Here is a 19602-nt window from a genome sequence, read left to right as displayed (position 1 = left end):
CCATTCATATACAAGAACAGCAACAATATTGGGTAAGAGAAGGAAAAAAAAGAACAAAGCAGAGACTGCTACCCAAATCAGAGATTTTATTCCTGCATAGAAGATGAAGCAATTACAAGAATGCACACAAACTAACATTAATCCATTCTATCGTGTTAATCTTCAAGAAAACAGAGCAACAACTTTGATCTCCTTTCTCTCGAGAAGGAGAAGCAGGAGGAGGAGAGAAATGGGGTTGATCTAATCTTTGCCGTTCAAATTCCAATGAGAACATGCCGAAAGATATCGCTGCGATCCACTTTTATTACTTCATTTTGCTCGCACTCGAAAGCCATCCTCTTGAACAAAAATACGTAAGAAGGAAGACCATGATTTGAGGGAGCCAACGCAAACCATAACCGATAAAAGGAAGACATCCGAATTTTCACGCGGTTGACAAGCAGTGTCCGATAAAACTTCGATAGTTATCGGATCCGAATAGCCGACATTAGGATTGATTCGGGATGTTCGTGATCAGACCGAATCGAGGCGCAACAATCGACGCAAATCGCTCGTGGCCGATCCGTTGTTTCTACCCAAGAAGCACGGGACAGGTAGGCAACTTGGAGGAGGCGACGCGACGAAGGCCGATCCGGCATATATTTCATTGACGACCTTTAACTCCGATACCCTAATATACTTCTGGACCGTCAGCGGGGCCGGACCAAGCCGGCCAGTGGATCGCAACACCAAATTAAAATCATTTTCCTTCTTCGCCCTCGGCTTCCGATTATCGTAACTCTTCGTCTGGCTCAACGTCTCTCCGCGCTTAAGGATCTTGACCTGCCCCATGACCAGGTTCTTGGCGACAAACCTTGCCGCCACGGATCCATCTCTCCGATTACGATCAGGACTTCGCTTCTGCCGGCGGGACTGAGGGCTGTCGGGGTTAGAGTATCGGCGAGGTTTGAAAGGAGTTAGGGTCAGGGCTTCGTGCCGAAACCGGCCTTGAAAGCAGTTCTGGGAGGGAAGAATTGCAATGCCCATTTCCGCCGAGGGAGGGGAAACGAACACGAAATAGACGATAAGAACCGATATTCTCTGTAGGGAGACCTGATGTTTCGGGCGAATTATCAGAATTACGATACGTAGGGCAGAGAGAATGGCTGTCAGAGATGATCTTATTCACACGTGTGGTAGGGTCAACCTATGGATGTCCTTCTACACTTTATCATTACTTTTGAATTAAACTATAGAAATGTACGCTTCTTTTATAATTATTTTACAATTTACTTCAAATTAATTATTTTACAATTAACTTCAAATTAATATAAAATTAATTAGTTTTATATAATTAATTTTTATTTTAAATAGAGTTGTAAAATAGTTATGAATTAATTGTAATTTTTTTTTTTTTAAAGATTGAAATAAGAGAAATGCTGACTACACGCGTATTAATATATCTAGGTGACTTTTCATTGTATGTAAATTTTTTATGCCACAAATTACAATTAACATTACGCTTGAAATAAATAAAATATTTTAGGATGCAATCCTAGAATATATAAATCTGCGTGTAGTTAGCATTTGTACCTCATTCATGAAGTACAAATATTCCAATCCTTGTTCCTCATTCATGAGGCTATTAGTAGGCAAATGCACATCACTATTTGGAAAAATATTTTCTCTAAGGATTGTGATAAGAAGAGGTCTGATTTAATGTTGTCCCCTAATGCATCATGTTACCCTAGTGAAGCTGATGATGATAGTGTAACTTTGTTGTCATGTCATCATTGATAGTTGAATTTTGGATGTCCTCTTCTATATATAGTTGTTATTAGGGGTTGGGGTTGTGTCCCTCACCTCTGTGCATGTTTCATGGTACGTCTATTGCTTGCTCGACTGTCTCATTGATTGCTAAATCTTATTCTCTAGTTGGTTAGTTGTGTTTTGTCATGTGTTGGGAAGTAATGGCTGAAAGGGAGTTGGGGTGCTGATACGATCGTGAGAAGAAATACAGGGGAAGGATAGTAGTTTAGTTCGTTAAAAGTGGACGTGCTACGGCGTTATATGTGTTTAAAGGAATGTTGTCGTTTTAACAAGAGTTGTTGTGTTGTAAATAGAATAAATGATACATTGTCATTCAATGTAGTTTTAGCAAGCATCTTAATATGATACGATGTCGTATGGATGTGAGGAATGTATAAAAGCAAAACTGAAGAAGATGAATAACAACAAAGAATATACAGTTCTATTCTCTCTCTCTCTCTTAATTCTCTCTATCTCTCTCTCTCATTTTCTTGGAGACTAACTATCTCAAATACAATTTGGTAAGAATGGTCCATTACAGTTGGTATCAAAAGCCAACACTATGGTGGAGGGTACAAGGTCTTATGCACAGGTTCTTGATTCTGTGAACCAGTTGAGGCAACATGACAAGAGAGGTAGCAAAAGCAATTGGAAGATACAATTGTCATTCTTGTGCAATTGCAAGAAAATGCTCGTGTGGAAAAAGAAAATCAAGAAAAAAGATTTAATGAAATGGTTTAACAAATTTCAAGGATTTCACTTAATGGGCCTGTGGGTAATGATTAGGTGGGAAAGAATTTTCAAGAAGCCCAAACTTTTGCTCGAAATGTTGATATGAATGAGGGTGTAGGCGAAGTTCATAATCGCTAAGGTGACAGAGGTTTTCTTAGGGGCATTAAACTTGGGTTTCCAGGTTTGGAGGCAAGAATCCAGTAGCGTGGATTTATTAGGTAAATCAGTATTTCTTGTATCACCAAGTTCCTTCTAGGCAAAGTATAGGGATCCTCAATGAAAGAGTAGATGGAAGAACACCGGAAAGGGAAATTTATGAACACGTAAAACTAGCAAAATGAGATAAATAGTGGAAAATAGACTTTAGAAAAATTGGCTATGCCTTAGGAAGTTCGAGGCTCCCAATTCCTCCAATATAGTTCTAGCTTTCAAGCAAAATATTTAGATGCCCTAATGAATTCCCCCATTTCCCTTATATCCTCAGAGGGATAACAAACTAGACAAATATCCAAGCGACATGTGTAAAGTAAAATAATAGACTTTGAAATTAAACTACTACAAAGACTCAAACGACACTCAAAATGCAAGTAAATAAGGACCCAAAATGCTGTTGCTTTAGTTGAGCTCCAACGACGCCGTGAAAATCAGGTTCATAACAAATTCCCTCCCTTTAAAGAACCTTGTCCTCAAGGTTTAGGGTAAGGTTGCAACTGTTGAACGGCCTCATACTACTTCCACATAATCTTTCCACAAGAGTAGCACTCGAGAAGCTTGCCATTTTTTTTTTAAACCCCATTTAATGTAGTGCAGACTTCAACAAGTCAAATGCAGAAAAGCACCATTATCCAACATCAAGACATTGATATTAAATGTACAACCACCAGGAAGGAAAAAAAAAAAGATTCTTCTTTTTACCACCTTTGGTCGTCTTCACAATTCCCAAAGCTCAAGACAAAGGTGTCTACTTTGTCATATTAGGACACTTGTCTCACTAGAGAGCTTATATAAAATAACCTGACCATCAGAACTAGAAGGGAGCACCCTATTATGGCTATTGCTACAATATACATCACCCCTCAGCCAAATCTCACACAATGATGCTAGTAGATATGCTATTGCAATTCTCTGTAGTATACCCATCCATCTCATATGTTCAATATCCACCCCATAAGTTAAATCATTAAGGCCATGGAAGAAGCCATCTTGAAGAAACAGACCTAACATTAAAAGCTTTAGAGCCCGTGGTATTGTTTTTCTAGTTGCAACAGCTCTGCATAACAAATTCTTGTCGATAAGTGCAAGTGAAATACCAACAATAAAGAGAAAAAATGGTATGACAAAATCTGCAAGTGTTAAACCATCCCAAGGCGAATGGTTAATTGTAGGTAGGATTCCACCAGCATCATGCACGAATATCATTAGCTCATCAGAGTCAATAAATTTCACCAAATGTGGTCGACTATGATTTAGGAAATGAAAACTAAACTCATTCCACCAGACAGAACCTTGGCCATCACAATCTCTTTCCACAAGGTTTCCTTCCTTTCCTCTATCAAAATGCTCAAAAACCACTTTAAGTGGTAATATGTCAAACAGATAGTGAGCAAAAAAATATTTCTCATAAGGAATGTATTTAACAACAGATATCTTTCTAAATCCAGAATATGTCCTCTTTATTGCTCCTTCAGTTTCATTCCATTCAACTAGGAAAGAGTCAGCATCTTTACTTGTTCCACAAGAGAATAGTATGCTTCCATCAGCATTGTAGAGCATTCTAGTGCACCCCTGTCTAGGTGCATCATAGTCAACCCTAGAGCCCATATGGTCATACAACCAAGTCTTAATTTTCCCTTCAACAACAGTAAAAATTATAAACTTAACATTTTCTTTTTGGTGAGGAAAAATGGAATAAACAGGTGCTTCATGACTTTCAAGGTTAAAAAGTCTTCTTCCAGACAAATCCCAAACTTTGATTAATTTATCAACTCCACCAGTTACCCCACACAATTGGTTGTTTGGGTGTGACAATGCCAAGCCATTCACACCACCAACGTGAGCATCACTTTCTGAAAGTTGTCGTCGATCAACTGACCCATTGTAAGAATGCAAGTGAATCAAATGTTTGCTAAATGCAACCCCCTTAATATTCTTGGCAAACTCAATCATGGGATTTTTCCATGGTCCTCCACCAAGGGTTACAAAAGGAAAATGAAGGGCTTCAAATATCTCAAAAACGTTTTCAATGGTATACTTTGCACTCAAATCTCGGTAGGAAGTGAAATTAAAGATAGGGAAAATGTGCTTACCACTGAGAGTACCGCCCAACTCTTCAGCTTCATTTCCCCACTTCAAGTACTTCAAATTTATTAAGTCCCCATCAGCAAGTGCTTCTCCAGGCTTTTTATCAAACAACTCTCTTGCACGCTGGTTACCATCGTTTTGAAGTGCTTCAATTTCTTGTTAAGTAAACTTCGCCATGGAGACAGACTTCATGCGATGTGGCCAACCCCCCTCTCACAATGGAGAAGAATAATATTCTGTTGATTTCCAAGTGAAAGCCAACTTTCACAAAAACAAAGAAGATGTTGAATCAAAGACAGTGGAAGGAAGGAATAGCCCTCATACTGTCGTGGATAGTCCATGATGGTAACCTGATCCTCACATAATATTCCCGCAAACTGGCTCTGTTTCTCACCCTTGCAGAAATTGAAAGCAAGAACGGAGGAATCTGGAAATTCCTCATGTAACGGCATCGTTTCCTTGTGGGTTTGCTGTTATACAGCCACCAGCGACTCCACCCGATATACTGTTGCATTGCAGCTGGGGTTTGAGATTTTTTGGGGTCATCAAGAAAATACGCCGCGAGTTGACGAGACTAATGGAAATGGAAGGGGGGTGGGTGATGGTTATGAGAAAATGATGATGATTTAGCTGAGGGTTTATCTACTAAGAGCGCACCCATGGCCAAACAGACCCAAATTCTCCCAAGCCAACACACAAATAGAGACTGAGTGTTGCCTTTTGGCCAAGGAGGATGCCATACGAGTCGTGTTCCCTTCCCTGGATCTATCTTAGGTCCCCTAAAACGAGAGAGTCTAGATGTGGTCGAGCTGTCTTCCGGGTTTTTGCAGTACCTAAGTTGGCTGGTTCTTTGTGGTGAAGGCCGTGAATTGTAGAGAATGACCATGACCCTAATCATTGGGTTTGAATTTCTACGGACCGATGGGGTCATTTCTTTGGGGATCTCTTTGAGAACGACTTTCGTGAACACTGCCACAGATTCTATAGTTGCCTTTTCTACTCCCTCCACCACAGCTTGGTCTTCCCAGACCAAGCAATTTTTCGTGGAAACTGCTATTGTCTCTTCATTTTCTTCTTACATTACCGATTTTTGTATTTCTTCCACCGTTACTGTGCTTTCTTCTTCGTCTTCCTCGTCTTGCCATTGCACCCAAGATTCCTGCATCTGCTTCCAGTTTTGTTGCATTTCGTCGAGTCTTTTTGTCATATGCTCTAATTTCTCCAAAATCTTTTCCAGCAACAATAATTGCTCCTTATTTAATTGTACCAGACCCATGAAGAATTGGTGGCTCTAGATACCAATTGTAGGGATCCTCAATGGAAGAGTAGATGGAAGAACACCAGAAAGGAAAATTTATGAACACATAAAAATAACAAAATGAGATAAATGGTAGAAAATAAACTTCAGATAAATTGGCGACGCCTTGGGAAGTTCGAGGCTCCCAATTCCTCCAATATAGTTCCAGCTTTCAAGCAAAATATTCAGATGCCCCAATGAATTCTCCCATTTCCCTTATATCCTCAAAGGGATAATAAACTAGACAAATATCCAAGCGACATGTGTAAAGTAAAATGACAGACTTTGAAATTAAACTACTATAAGGACTCAAATGACAAGTAAATGAAACACTCAAACGGTAAGTAAATAAGGACCCAAAATGTTGTTGCTTTAGTTGAGCTCTAACGATGCCGTGAAAATCAGGTTCATAACACAAAGGATCTTCATAGCATCATTTCATATGGATGAGGAAGCGTTGGTGTGGTTCCAAGATGCCAGTGAAGTAGGAACTTTCCATTCGTGGGAGGAATTTGTTCAGGCTATTCAAGTAAGGTTCAGATCATCTCCATATGATAATCCTATGGAGGCGCTCACTGATGTAAACCAAGGAGCTGGACATGCTGATCATACAAGTGAGAATGGAGCTGAATTTGTACAAGACCCTTTGTCACTTCCTAGTGGCCCAATTACAAGACTTAGAGCCAAACGTTTCAAGGAAGCACTAAATGGGCTAATCCAAGAGAATTGGGCTAATTCTAAAAAGACCAAGATGGGCTCAAATAATATTCAAGACTTAGTCCATGTCATCAAGGTAATTGAAGAGGCTAATTAGCACGTAGAAATATGATGAATGGTCTGTCCATTAAAGGACGTGAATTTGTTAAGTTTCAAGAATATTAAATAGGTGAATGAACTAGGTCTTGCCTGGGTACCTGAAATACATTGAATTTAGTCATTTAGTCATTTCTGGCTGCCTCTAGAAGTCCAAGAGGCCTAAAAATCGTGGGACTTGTTATGTTAATATTTGTGTTGCTTTTAAAGCTGTAGTTATGACTTTTCCTATTCTTGGAGGGTTGTTCCAAGTATATAGAGGGGTTATTTCGAGCTTTAATATCAGATTTGAAATTTCAGAAGCTTATTTGTCTTTGTGAGGTCTTGTGTTCCTCTTGGTTCTTCAAAGAACTCTTTGAACTTATCAAGTTAATCTTGTGGCGTTCAAGCTCCAAACTTATCACCTTGATTCTGATTTCTTGGTGTGGCGTTTTCAATCCTTCGTAGTCTTGATTTTCATCTAGTTGGGTGACTGGTCAAGGCTCAACAAATCTTTTCAATACGATCTTGGGGTTCCAAGCCATCATTGTTATCGGGTTTCATCACAATTGTTGGTGGAGTTCATATCATTTTTGTATCAGAGCTTTGGTTCTAAGATAAGTTTGTCTATCTTTTATTTTCGTTCTATTTCCTGTTCTTTGCTGAAAAAAAAAAAAAAAAAAAAAAAAAAAGAGGTACACGATTCCAGTAAGAAAACTTCTTCATTTCAATCTTGTATCTCACCTTATTCAAGTACTTGAACTTTTAATGAGTTTTGGTTGTTTATTTTCTGAATTGCTGCTGGATTATTTTGAATGAGTTTCTTGAAGTTCGATTAAGAACTAAAGAAGACACAGAAGAGTGGAAAAAGGCAAGAGTGTGTGAGACCATATGAGGGTAAAAGTCGTTTAGAGTGAAAACACGAGTGCAAGTGTATCAATTCTTGAGTGAAACACGTGAGGGAGTGCTTGTGAGGATTCTAACTTTGTTTGTAGATTTTAAACCATGTCTAATAATCAAGAAGAAGACACAACCGAAGAATTTCGACAACCTCCAGTTCCAAACCTCCAAATGCAAGCGATGTTAGGGGAGATGAGGCGTATGTTGAGGGCTGAATTAGAACCTATTCACGAAAGGTTGGACAGGGTAGAAGTGGAAACTCCTAGGGGCCAGCAACATGACATCCACAATAGGCAGCATGGTGGGCGTGGTCCGTGGCGGAATGTTGATGGAGAGGCGGAGTCGCAGGAGTTTGATGAGCAATATTTGAACCGAGGTAGGATTGAGCGTGGGTATAGAAATAGAGAAGCTAGGATGGGTAGGCCTAGGAGGGATAACGATTTTGGAAATATAAAGATTAAAATCCCATCTTTTCAAGGTAAAAATGATCCTGAAGTTTATTTGGAGTGGGAAACTAAAATGGAGATGGTTTTTGATTGTCACAACTACTCAGAGATAAAGAAGGTTAAGTTGGCTGCAATTGAATTTACCGATTATGTCATTGTGTGGTGGGATCAATTACTGATTAATAGGAGGAGGAATAGAGAGCCACCCGTGGACACTTGGGAGGAAATGAAAATGCTTATAAGGAAGCGTTTTGTACCCAGCCACTATTATAGGGGATTGTATCAAAAATTACAGAGGTTAATTCAAGGATCTAAGAGTGTGGATGAGTATTACAAGGAGATGGAGATAGCTATGATCCGGGCTAATGTAGAAGAGGACTGGGAAGCCACCATGGCTAGGTTTTTGCACTGTTTAAATCGTGAGATTGCGGATATAGTCGAGATGCAGCACTATGTTGAGTTGACGGATATGGTGCATCAAGCCATAAAGGTGGAGGAAAAATTCAAACGAAAGGGATTGGCTAGGAGGGGACTGCCTATGGCTACAACCAGCTCGTGGAAGACAACTCCAAAAAGGGACGAGCAGCAACAAAATAAGCCAAAATTTGAATCCTCTAAGAATGCCAACTTAAAGACCGCCACTACTTCAGGTACAATCGAGACTTCAAGTTCTAAAACACGTGATATTAAGTGTTTTAAATGTCAGGGGCGCAGACATATAGCCAGCCAGTGTGTAAACAAGAGAGTGATGGTGATAAATGCCCAAGGAGAGCTTGAGTCAGAAAATGAGGAAGAAATAGATAATGATGATATGCCATCTATGGAGGATGCTGACGATGAGCAAAATGCTGTGGTTGGAGATTTATTGGTTGCAAGGCGAGTTCTCAATGTGCAGGTTAAGGAGGAAGAAAGTAACCAAAGGGAGAACTTGTTTCATACTCGGTGCTTTGTAAATAACAAAGTTTGCAGTGTCATTATCGATGGTGGGAGTTGCACAAATGTAGCCAGCACTTATTTGGTGGAGAAATTGGCTTTAACTACCTTGAAACATCCTCAACCTTACCGGCTTCAGTGGTTGAATGAATGTGGGGAAATCAAGGTGACAAGACAAGTGTTGGTGGCATTATCCATTGGCAAATATGAGGATGAGGTGCTTTGTGATGTGGTTCCTATGCACGCATGCCATTTACTGTTGGGAAGACCATGGCAGTATGATCTGAGGGTTACGCATGATGGATTCATAAATAAGTATTCCTTCACTCTTAATAGGCAACCTATTACTCTTGTGCCATTAACTCCAAAACAGGTCAGGGAGGACCAATTAAAGTTACAAAGTTCGAATGAAAAAAAAAAAAGGAAAAGGAAAGGAAGGCCGAAACTGAAAAAAAAGACTTTCAAAAAAAAGGAGAGAAAAACATTGATCAGAGTGAAAAAGAAAGAGAGAGGATTTCGGCTATAGTGAAAGCAAGAGAGGAAAAATTCAATTACATTGCAAAAAAAAAGTGAGATCAAGAGAGCATTATTTTCACACCAGCCCCTTATTGTACTCATGTACAAGGAGGCTCTTTTATGTACTAATGATCTCGTCGGTGCTTTGCCGAGCAATATTGTTTCTCTTTTGCAGGAGTTTGAAGATGTTTTTCCTGAAGAGGTACCTTATGGTTTACCTCCAATCCGAGGGATTGAACATCAAATTGATTTCATACCTGGTGCATCAATTCCAAACCGACCTGCTTATAGGAGTAATCCCGAGGAGACCAAGGAACTTCAGATGCAAGTAAGTGAATTATTGGAAAAGGGATTTGTCCGTGAAAGTATGAGTCTTTGTGCGGTTCCGGTGCTGTTAGTTCCTAAGAAGGATGTAACATGGAGGATGTGTGTTGACTGCCGAGCCATCAACAACATAACGGTAAAGTATCGTCATCCCATTCCTAGACTAGATAATATGCTGGATGAATTGCATGGTTCTTGTGTCTTTACAAAAATTGATCTTAAGAGTGGATATCATCAGATTAGGATGAAAGAATGTGATGAATAGAAAACTGCTTTTAAGACTAAATATAGTTTGTATGAGTGGTTAGTGATGCCTTTCGGTTTAACTAATGCTCCGAGCACATTTATGCGTTTGATGAACCATGTTTTGCGAGCATTTATGTTCAGATTTGTAGTTGTGTATTTTGATGATATCCTGATCTATAGCAAAAATTTGGAAGAACATGTAATGCATTTGAAATTTGTTTTGGAAATTCTAAGAAAAGAAAGGTTGTTTGCCAACCTCAAAAAGTGCACCTTTTGTACGGATAAGTTTGTGTTTCTTGGTTTTATTGTTAGTAAGAGAGGAATTGAGGTGGATGAGGAAAAGGTGAAGGTAATCCAAGAGTGGTCAACGCCTACAATAGTCAGCCAAGTGAGGAGTTTCCACGGCTCAGCTAGCTTCTATAGACGGTTTGTGCGTGATTTTAGTAGCTTAGCCGCCCCTCTTACTGAAGTCATTAAGAAAAATGTGCCGTTTAAATGGGGAAAAGAACAAAAAAAGACATTTAGTCTGATCAAATAAAAGTTAACTAATGCGCCTTTGCTTGTTTTACCTAACTTTGCTAAAACTTTTGAAATTGAGTGTGATGCTTCAGGCATAGGTATTGGAGCTGTTTTGATGCAAGAAGGCCGTCCAATTGCTTATTTCAGTGAAAAGATGAGTGGGGCAGCCTTAAATTAACCTACTTATGATAAGGAGATGTATGCCTTAGTGAGGGCTTTGGAAAATTGGCAACACTATCTATGGCCAAAGGAGTTTGTGATTCACACAGATCATGAGTCTTTGAAGCATTTGAAAGGACAACAAAGGTTGAACAAAAGTCATGCCAAGTGGGTGGAATTCATTGAAACATTTCCGTATGTGATCAGATATAAGCAAGGTAAGGAAAATGTGGTGGCTGATGCATTGTCCCAAAGGTATGCCTTACTTTCCATTTTAGATACAAAAATGCTTGGCTTTGAATACATTAAGGAATTGTATGCTCAAGATTCTGATTTTGGTGATGTGTTTAATACATGTGAAAAAATGGCGTTTGGTAAGTTTTATAGGTATGATGGATTTTTGTTTCGGGAAAATAAACTATGTTTGCCAATATGTTCTTTGCGCGAATTGCTTGTGAGAGAAGCTCATGGTGGTGGTTTGATGGGTCATTTTGGTATAGCTAAGACTTTAGGAATTTTGCATGAACATTTTTTTTGGCCTCATATGAAACGTGAAGTGGAAAGAATTTGTGAGAAGTGTATCACGTGTAAACAGGCTAAGTCTAAGTTGAAACCCCATGGTTTGTACACCCCTTTGCCAATACCTAGTGAACCTTGGACTGATATTTCTATGGATTTTGTTTTAGGCTTACCTAGGACTAAGAGGGGGAGAGATTCAGTTTTTGTGGTGGTAGATAGATTTTCCAAGATGGCACACTTCATTGCATGTCATAAAATTGATGATGCATCACATATAGCTGATTTGTTCTTCAAAGAAATTGTTAGGTTACATGGTATGCCTAAGACCATTGTTTCTGATAGGGATGCAAAGTTTTTGAGTTACTTTTGGAAGACTTTGTGGGGAAAGCTGGGAACTAAGTTGTTATTTTCTACTACTTGTCATCCACAAACGGATGGCCAAACTGAAGTAGTAAATAGAACTTTGTCGTCTTTGTTGCGTGCTATCATTAAAAAGAACTTGAAAGCATGGGAAGATTGTTTGCCACATGTTGAATTTGCTTACAATAGAAGTATACATTCTACAACTAAGTTTTCACCATTTGAAATTGTTTATGGCTTTAACCCATTGTCACCTTTGGATTTAACTTCTTTACTTTTGAGTGAACGTGTGAATTTAGATGGCAAAAATAAGGCAGAATTTGTAAAGATGATTCATGAAAAGGCACGGCTGAACATTAAAAGGAGGACTAAACAATATGTCCATCAAGCCAACAAGGGACGCAAGAAGGTAGTGTTTCAACCAGGAGATTGGGTTTGGTTGCACTTAAGGAAGGACAGTTTTCCAGAGAAGCGGCGTTCAAAACTCCTACCTCGGGGTGACGGGTCATTTCAAGTAGTAGAACGCATAAATGATAATGCCTACAAGCTTGACTTACCAGGTGAGTATGGTGTCAGTGCAAGCTTTAATGTTGCTGATTTGTCTCCTTTCGATGTAGGTGATGATTTGAGGACAAATCCTTCTCAAGAGGGGGAGAATGATGCAAACCAAGGAGCTGGACATGCTGATCATACAAGTGGGAATGGAGCTGAATTTGCACAAGACCCTTTGTCACTTCCTAGTGGCCCAATTACAAGACTTAGAGCCAAACGTTTCAAGGAAGCACTAAATGGGCTAATCCAAGAGAATTGGGCTAATTCTAAAAAGACCAAGATGGGCTCAAATAATATTCAAGACTTAGTCCATGTCATCAAGGTAATTGAATAGGCTAATTAGCACGTAGAAATATGATGAATGGTCTGTCCATTAAAGGACGTGAATTTGTTAAGTTTCAAGAATATTAAATAGGTGAATGAACTTGGTCTTGCCTGGGTACCTGAAATACATTGAATTTAGTCATTTAGTCATTTTTGGCTGCCTCTAGAAGTCCAAGAGGCCTAAAAATCGTGGGACTTGTTATGTTAATATTTGTGTTGCTTTTAAAGCTGTAGTTATGACTTTTCCTATTCTTGGAGGGTTGTTCCAAGTATATAGAGGGGTTATTTCGAGTTTTAATATCAGATTTGAAATTTCAGAAGCTTATTTGTCTTTATGAGGTCTTGTGTTCCTCTTGGTTCTTCAAAGAACTCTTTGAACTTATCAAGTTAATCTTGTGGCGTTCAAGCCGCAAACTTATCACATTGATTCTGATTTCTTGGTGTGGCGTTTTCAATCCTTCGTAGTCTTGGTTTTCATCTAGTTGGGTGACTGGTCAAGGCTCAACAAATCTTGTCAATACGATCTTGGGGTTCCAAGCCATCATTGTTATCGGGTTTCATCACAATTGTTGGTAGAGTTCATATCACTCACTCAGCTTAAACAAGTTGCTTTGTGACTGCATATAAAGCTGAGTTTGAACTTCTTTCCAATAGAATTCATGGCATGTTTGAAAAGAACAAATTAAGTTGTGTTTGCAGTGGGCTAAGGGATGAGATAAGACTCCTTGTTATAATGTTAGCTCCCACGAATTTGAATGATGCATTTGGATTGGCCAAGATCCAAGAACAGTATGTTTGAAGTATAAGAAAAGTATGGAAGAATGGGTTTTTTTACTCAAGTTATCAATCATTAGGGATGGATCTGAATAGACCTGCCCAAGCTCCTTCTATTTTGGGTACTCCTAAGGTACAACCTGTTGCTAAAGTATTTTATCAGAGAGTCTCAGAAGCGCAGATGCAAGATAGAAGGAAAAATGGGGCTTTGTTATTTCTGTGAGAAGAAATGGCACCAAGGGTGCCTTAAGTCAAAGTTATATGTACATGAAGGAATGGAGTTGTTTGAGGTTGAGCCATTAGAGTCAGAAGCTGATGTTGAACAGTTGACAGATTTTGGGGAAGCTAATGTACAAGATTGTGCTGGAGTTGCATCAATTTTAGTACAAGTATCGGTAGGAGTACCAAGCCCCAAGACTATGAGAATTCTTGGACAAGCAATGAAAATAAAAGTAACTGTGTTGGTGGATACTGGTAGTACCCACAATTTTGTGGATACCACAATAGCATTAAAATGTGAGTTATCTGTGCAGAAGTCCCAGCCTATGCAAGTGAGAATTGCAAATGGTGATGTACTGAGCAGTGAAGGGAAGTGCAGTGATGTTGCTTTGCACATACAAGGTACGACTTTTGTAACTAATTTTAGAGCTAAGCAAAAATCTTAAAATCTGACTCTGACCCCGACTCTGCTCGAAGTCGGGGTCGGATGTTTTTTCCTCCGAGCAGTCGAAGTTGGAGGTGGAGTTGAACCAACTCCGATATAATATATATTAATCGATATTATATATATTTTATAAATATATATGTATTTTTCTATATATTAATCATAAAAATTGTATATAATTATATTTTATATAATTAATTAAACTCCATATGATACTAGCATGAGCTTATTGTTATTAAATAATATATTTATACAATAATATATATTGACTAAATTGACTAATAATAGTTTATATGTAAACATCATACTATTACAATATTACTACCATGTAACAATAAATTACTAATATATAAATATAATAACATGTAATACTTATGTATAAACACTAAAATGCATAATAATATGTAATATTAATGTATAATAACTAAAGTATAATAACATATAATAGTAATGTATAATAACCAATGTTCCAATATATAATATATAATCACTAGTGACTAGTATAATAAATTAAATATAAAATACTAAGTCTAGTATATAACTCCATACAATATAAAATACTTTGATTATACTGGGGTTGTTTTAATTTGAGTTAATATCGGGCTGTTTTTGTTGGGATGTTTTGAAAGAATAAACTGTGACTTAGAACATATCATGTTTGCATAATGGGGATAATTAATATTATTGATTAATTAGGAATAGATCTAATTCTAGAAATTAGCATTTTTATTATTTTGTTTGTAACAAAACATGAAGCGTTGGATGGAAGTGGTTTTTTGATTGTTGACTTGGAGATGGCGTTGAAGAGTGAAGGACTTGAGGTCCAAATTTTGCTTGACTTTTTTATTTTATTTTAATTGATTAATAGTCTTACCTCAAAATATCTATTGCAACTTAACTATTTATCAACCAGGAATTATCACTCTCCTCTTGTCAAGAACCAGAGTTTCAGACTCTAACCACCTAAACAAAAACTTCATCCATGTACTTTATTAGATGTTACCAAGTTTTGATTCATTGCATGGATGGAAGGTAGTGCTCATTTACAAACTAAATACTTTAGATTGGTTGATTCTATAATTCTGACATTGTAACTTCAATTTTACTCGAAGGTTGTGGATCTTGTTGTGCTATATTTAATATGAACTGGCATAGGCCGATGCTTCTTATTTTTAGCATGACAAACATCTGTTGCTGAATTTCTCTGATCATTACTCTCTATCTTCTATAATGGCTTCACTAAGTGTAATCTCATCGACCAGTACGACATCTTGTTTGCACATAATATAATGGAAATTGAAGTTGGACTATTTTTATCTCCAGTATGAAAGGAATCTCTATACACTATAGTCTGAAGGATAAAAAATTGTTACCTATGCATGCTTATGATTTTCCTGTATTGATATATTATGTAGGTCCAAAAATATTTGTGTAACTAAAATATTTTCATATATTTTTTTTAGGCACAACTTGGAAGTTAGAATGACAGTGTGGCACTTGAAACGTTTAATTTGTTGTTGGGCATTAATATTTGTTGTCGTGAACATTTAATTTAGTAGGCACTTATAAAATATTGGGTTTCTTTTTTTGTTAGAATTGAAACTTGGAAAATGTTTGTTATAGTCGTTGTAAAAAAATATTATTATGATTGATGTGGATGATGGATGGTGGGAGTGGATGTTTATTGTAGTGATTAGTCCTTTTTAGTTTTTTTTTTTTTTTGAAATTTTTTGAAGCATGTTAGTATGTTACTTGTTTTTATTTAGTTTTATTTTTTGTTATGTTTTTAGTAAAATTGAAGCAAAAGTGAATTATTTACTTTAGATTGTAAATTTTGAAAAAATTTAAATTTAAAATCTCACATAAAATATTCTTTTTAAAACGTATGTCAAATATGAAGTTGAAAAAAACCCAAAATCCGACTCCGCTCTGACAAGTAGGAGTCGAAGTCGGAGCGGAGGATGAACATGTCAGAGTCAGAGTCGGAGGATGGACATACCGACTCCGACTTGGTTGGTGCTCACCCCTAACTGATTTATTGACTCTAGAATTGTGAGGTTGTGATTTGGTGTTGGGGATGCAATGGCTTTTGTCACTAGGACCTATTCTCTGCGATTTTAGTAAGTAAATATGTAGTTTACATATAAAGGCAGTTTGATATATTTGAAGGCATTATCCTCAATACCTAGCAATTTAATTGATGATGTTGAAATTGCTAAACTCTCTACAGTGGAGTATAGAGGGTTATTATTACAAGTAATGTCTATTCAATCTCAAGAGGTGTTGCAATATGTACCTCAGAATATCTTGAATCTGTTAAACATATAAAAGGTTTTTGATGAGCCAAGAGGCCTACCACCACAGAGGTCTTATGATCATCAAATTCTTCTAAAGAAAGAGACAGTACCAGTTAGGGTCAGACCATACATATATCTGTGCTGACAAAAAACTAAAATTGAAAAGATAGTTAAGGAATTGCTGGAATTTAGTATAATTTGACCTAGCCAATCCCCTTTCTCTTCACTTGTACTTTTGGTGAGAAAATGATATGACTCTATGAGGATGTGTATAGATTATAGGGTACTGAATGAAGCTACAATGAAGGATAAGTACCCTATACCTGTTGTGGATGAATTACTCGATGAGCTTTTTGGTTCAGCTGTCTTTTCTAAACTTGATCTCAGATCAAGCTACCATAAGATTAGAATGAAGGAAGAAGATATTTCTAAGACTTAAAACACATGAAAGTCATTATGAGTTTCTTATAATGCCTTTTGGACTCACTAATGCACCCTTCACTTTTTAGGGTCTTATAAATGATGTGTTCAGACCCTCCTTGAGGAAGTTTGTCATTGTTTTCTTCGATAATATATTGGTTTACAACAAGGATTTTCAATCTCATTCGGGGCATTTGGCTGCTGTGTTACACACTTTAGAGAGTCACTAGTTGTATGCTAAGAGGTCTAAATGCCACTTTGCATGTGCTGAGATTGAATACTGGGGTCATCTTATATCCAAAGAGGGTGTGAAGGCAGACCTAAAGAAGTTGAGCTCCATGACCAGTTGGCCAGTTCCCAAGTCTATGAAAGCATTGAGGGGTTAACAGCCTTATTGAAGAAGGATGCCTTTGTGTGGAATGGTGAAGCAACTAAGGCATTTGAACAGCTTAAGCAAGTTGTGACCAGCCCACTAGTTTTGTCATTACCTGATTTTACTCAAACATTTATAATTGAATGTGATGCTTGTCTTAATGGTGTGGGAGCTGTGTTGATGCATAGAAAAATACTTTTGGCTTTTTTGAGTCAAGCATTGAAGGGGAAGAATTTGTAGCTGTCAACATATGAGAAAGAGTTTTTAGCTTTGGTGATAGCAGTCAAGAAGTGTAGACCTTACCTGCTTGAAGGCTCTTTCATTGTTAGAACTGACCATCACAACTTGAAGTATCTATTGGAACAAAAGGCTGCAACACCTGCTCAACAGAAGTGGATGTTGAAGCTGTGGGGATATGATTTTTGTATTGAGTACAAGAAAAGAGTCGAGGACAAGGTGGCAGATGCCTTGTCCAGGAAAGAAAGATGAAGGTAATGGGGTCTTATCAGCTGTTACTATACCAAATCCCACTTGGCTGGAAGATATTAAAAATAGTTATGAAGATGATCAAGCAGTTCACCAACAAATTGCTGCTTTGCAACAAGATCCTTCAGCAAGTAAAACTTTTGCCTTGAGATATGGTGTATTGTTTAAAAAGGGAAGGATTTACATCCCTAACTATGAAGAGTTGAAAGCTAAGATACTGCATTTTGTACATACCAGCCCTACTGCAAGTCACTCAGGATTGCACAAGTCCTTACATAGAGCTAGATCAGATTTTTATTGTCCTAGTATAAATATTGAAGTCAAGAGGTTTATTAAGGAATGTGAGGTCTGTCAGAGGAACAAAGTTGAGAATGTGCATCCAGCTAGGTTTTTGCAACCTTTGCCAATTCCTCAGCGAGTTTGGACAGATATATCAATGGATTTTGTGGAGAGTTTGCATGTTTCAAAGGTCTATTCTATCATCATGGTGGTGGTTGATAGGCTGTTCAAGTATGCTCACCTCCTTGCTTTAAAGCATCCTTTCACAGCATCCAATGTGGCTTCCTTATTTCTAGATAATATTTTTAGGCTACATGGCATGCCTAAGAGTATTGTATTTGACAGAGGCTCTACTTTCACTAGTTCCTTTTGGGAGAAATTCTTTAAGTTGCTAGGGGTTAATCTTTCATATTCCTCAGCTTACCATCCTCAGAGTGATGGTCAAACCGAGGCTGTAAATAAGTGTTTGAAACACTTTCTGAGGTGTTTTTCAGGTGACAAACCAAGATTATGAGTTGAATGGTTACCTTTGGCTGAATTGTGGTATAATATATAATACCACCTTCCATGAGTCTACCAAACTTACACCATATGAGGCTGCGTATGGTATACCACTTACTCGATTTCAAGCATACATTCTAGGACTTTCTCCTAATCAAGTTGTTGAAGAGTTACTAAAGACTCATGAGCAAATATTGGATACATTGAAGAATAATTTGGTGGTGGCACAAGGAAGGATGAAATTGCAGTTTGATCGACAACACAGTGAGAGAGTATTTGCAATAGGGGATTGGGTTTATTTAAGGCTTTAGCCTTATAGATATAGGTCGTTGGCAGTAGGAAGAAATTTGAAGTTGTCACCGAGATTTTTTGATCCATTTCAAATAGTGGACAGAATTGGCCAAGTGGCCTATAAATTGAATCTTACTCTACAGTCCCAATTGCATCATGTTTTTCATGTTTCATATTTGAAGAAGAAGGTGAGCCAACATGTTTCTCCACTTTCCACCTTGCCTCCAATAGATCTTTATGGTGAGATTATGCCTGAGCCTCAGGCAATCTTGTAATGCCACAACAGGAAAGTTTATAATAAAGTTATGGTTGAGGTTTTGGTGCAATGGCAAGGTGCTGATGCAGAAGAAGCCAGTTGGGAACCTTATTGGCAGCTTAAGGAAAGATTTTCCCACCTTGTGGGCAAGGTGATTTGAAGGGTAGGGGTATGTCATGTGTTGGGAAGTAATGGCTGAAAGGGAGTTGGGGTGCTGATATGATCGTAAGAAGAAATGCAGGGGGACGGTAGTTTAGTTCGTTAAAAGTGGAAGTGCTTTGGCATCGTATGTGTTTAAAGGAACGTTGTCGTTTTAATAAGAGTTGTTGTGTTGTAAAAAGAATAAGTGATACGCTGTTGTTCATTGTAATTTTTGCAAGCATCTTAATATAATACGATGTCATATGGATGTGAGGAATGTATAAAAGCAGAACTAAAGAGGATGAATAACAACGAAGAATATACAATTCTATTCTCTTTCTCTTTCTTAATTTTCTCTATCTATCTCTCTCTCATCTTCTTGGAGACTGACTATCTCAAATATTGATATCTC

General features: G+C 37.8%; 2 protein-coding genes across 2 annotated transcripts; one reads left to right on the top strand and one right to left on the bottom strand.

Annotated features, from left to right (window-relative positions):
• Positions 1–513: 513 nt before the first annotated feature.
• LOC121244315 lies at positions 514–5318 on the bottom strand. The gene is made up of 3 exons (XM_041142321.1): positions 4827–5318; positions 3535–4369; positions 514–1092 (listed from the first exon to the last, which is right to left on the bottom strand). The coding sequence occupies exons 2-3, from the start codon at positions 4339–4341 to the stop codon at positions 514–516; spliced, it is 1386 nt and encodes a 461-aa protein (XP_040998255.1). The 5' UTR covers positions 4342–4369; positions 4827–5318.
• Positions 5319–7915: 2597 nt separating this feature from the next.
• Positions 7916–10294, top strand: LOC121244313. Its single transcript, XM_041142320.1, has 2 exons — positions 7916–9562; positions 9881–10294. The coding sequence occupies exons 1-2, from the start codon at positions 7916–7918 to the stop codon at positions 10292–10294; spliced, it is 2061 nt and encodes a 686-aa protein (XP_040998254.1).
• The last annotated feature ends 9308 nt before the right edge of the window (positions 10295–19602 follow it).

Source organism: Juglans microcarpa x Juglans regia, chromosome 8S, assembly GCF_004785595.1.
Source record: "Juglans microcarpa x Juglans regia isolate MS1-56 chromosome 8S, Jm3101_v1.0, whole genome shotgun sequence".
In the NCBI taxonomy this organism is placed as follows: domain Eukaryota; kingdom Viridiplantae; phylum Streptophyta; class Magnoliopsida; order Fagales; family Juglandaceae; genus Juglans; species Juglans microcarpa x Juglans regia.
The sequence above is the reverse complement of the archived record's forward strand: the minus strand, read 5'-3'. Positions and strand labels throughout refer to the sequence as shown.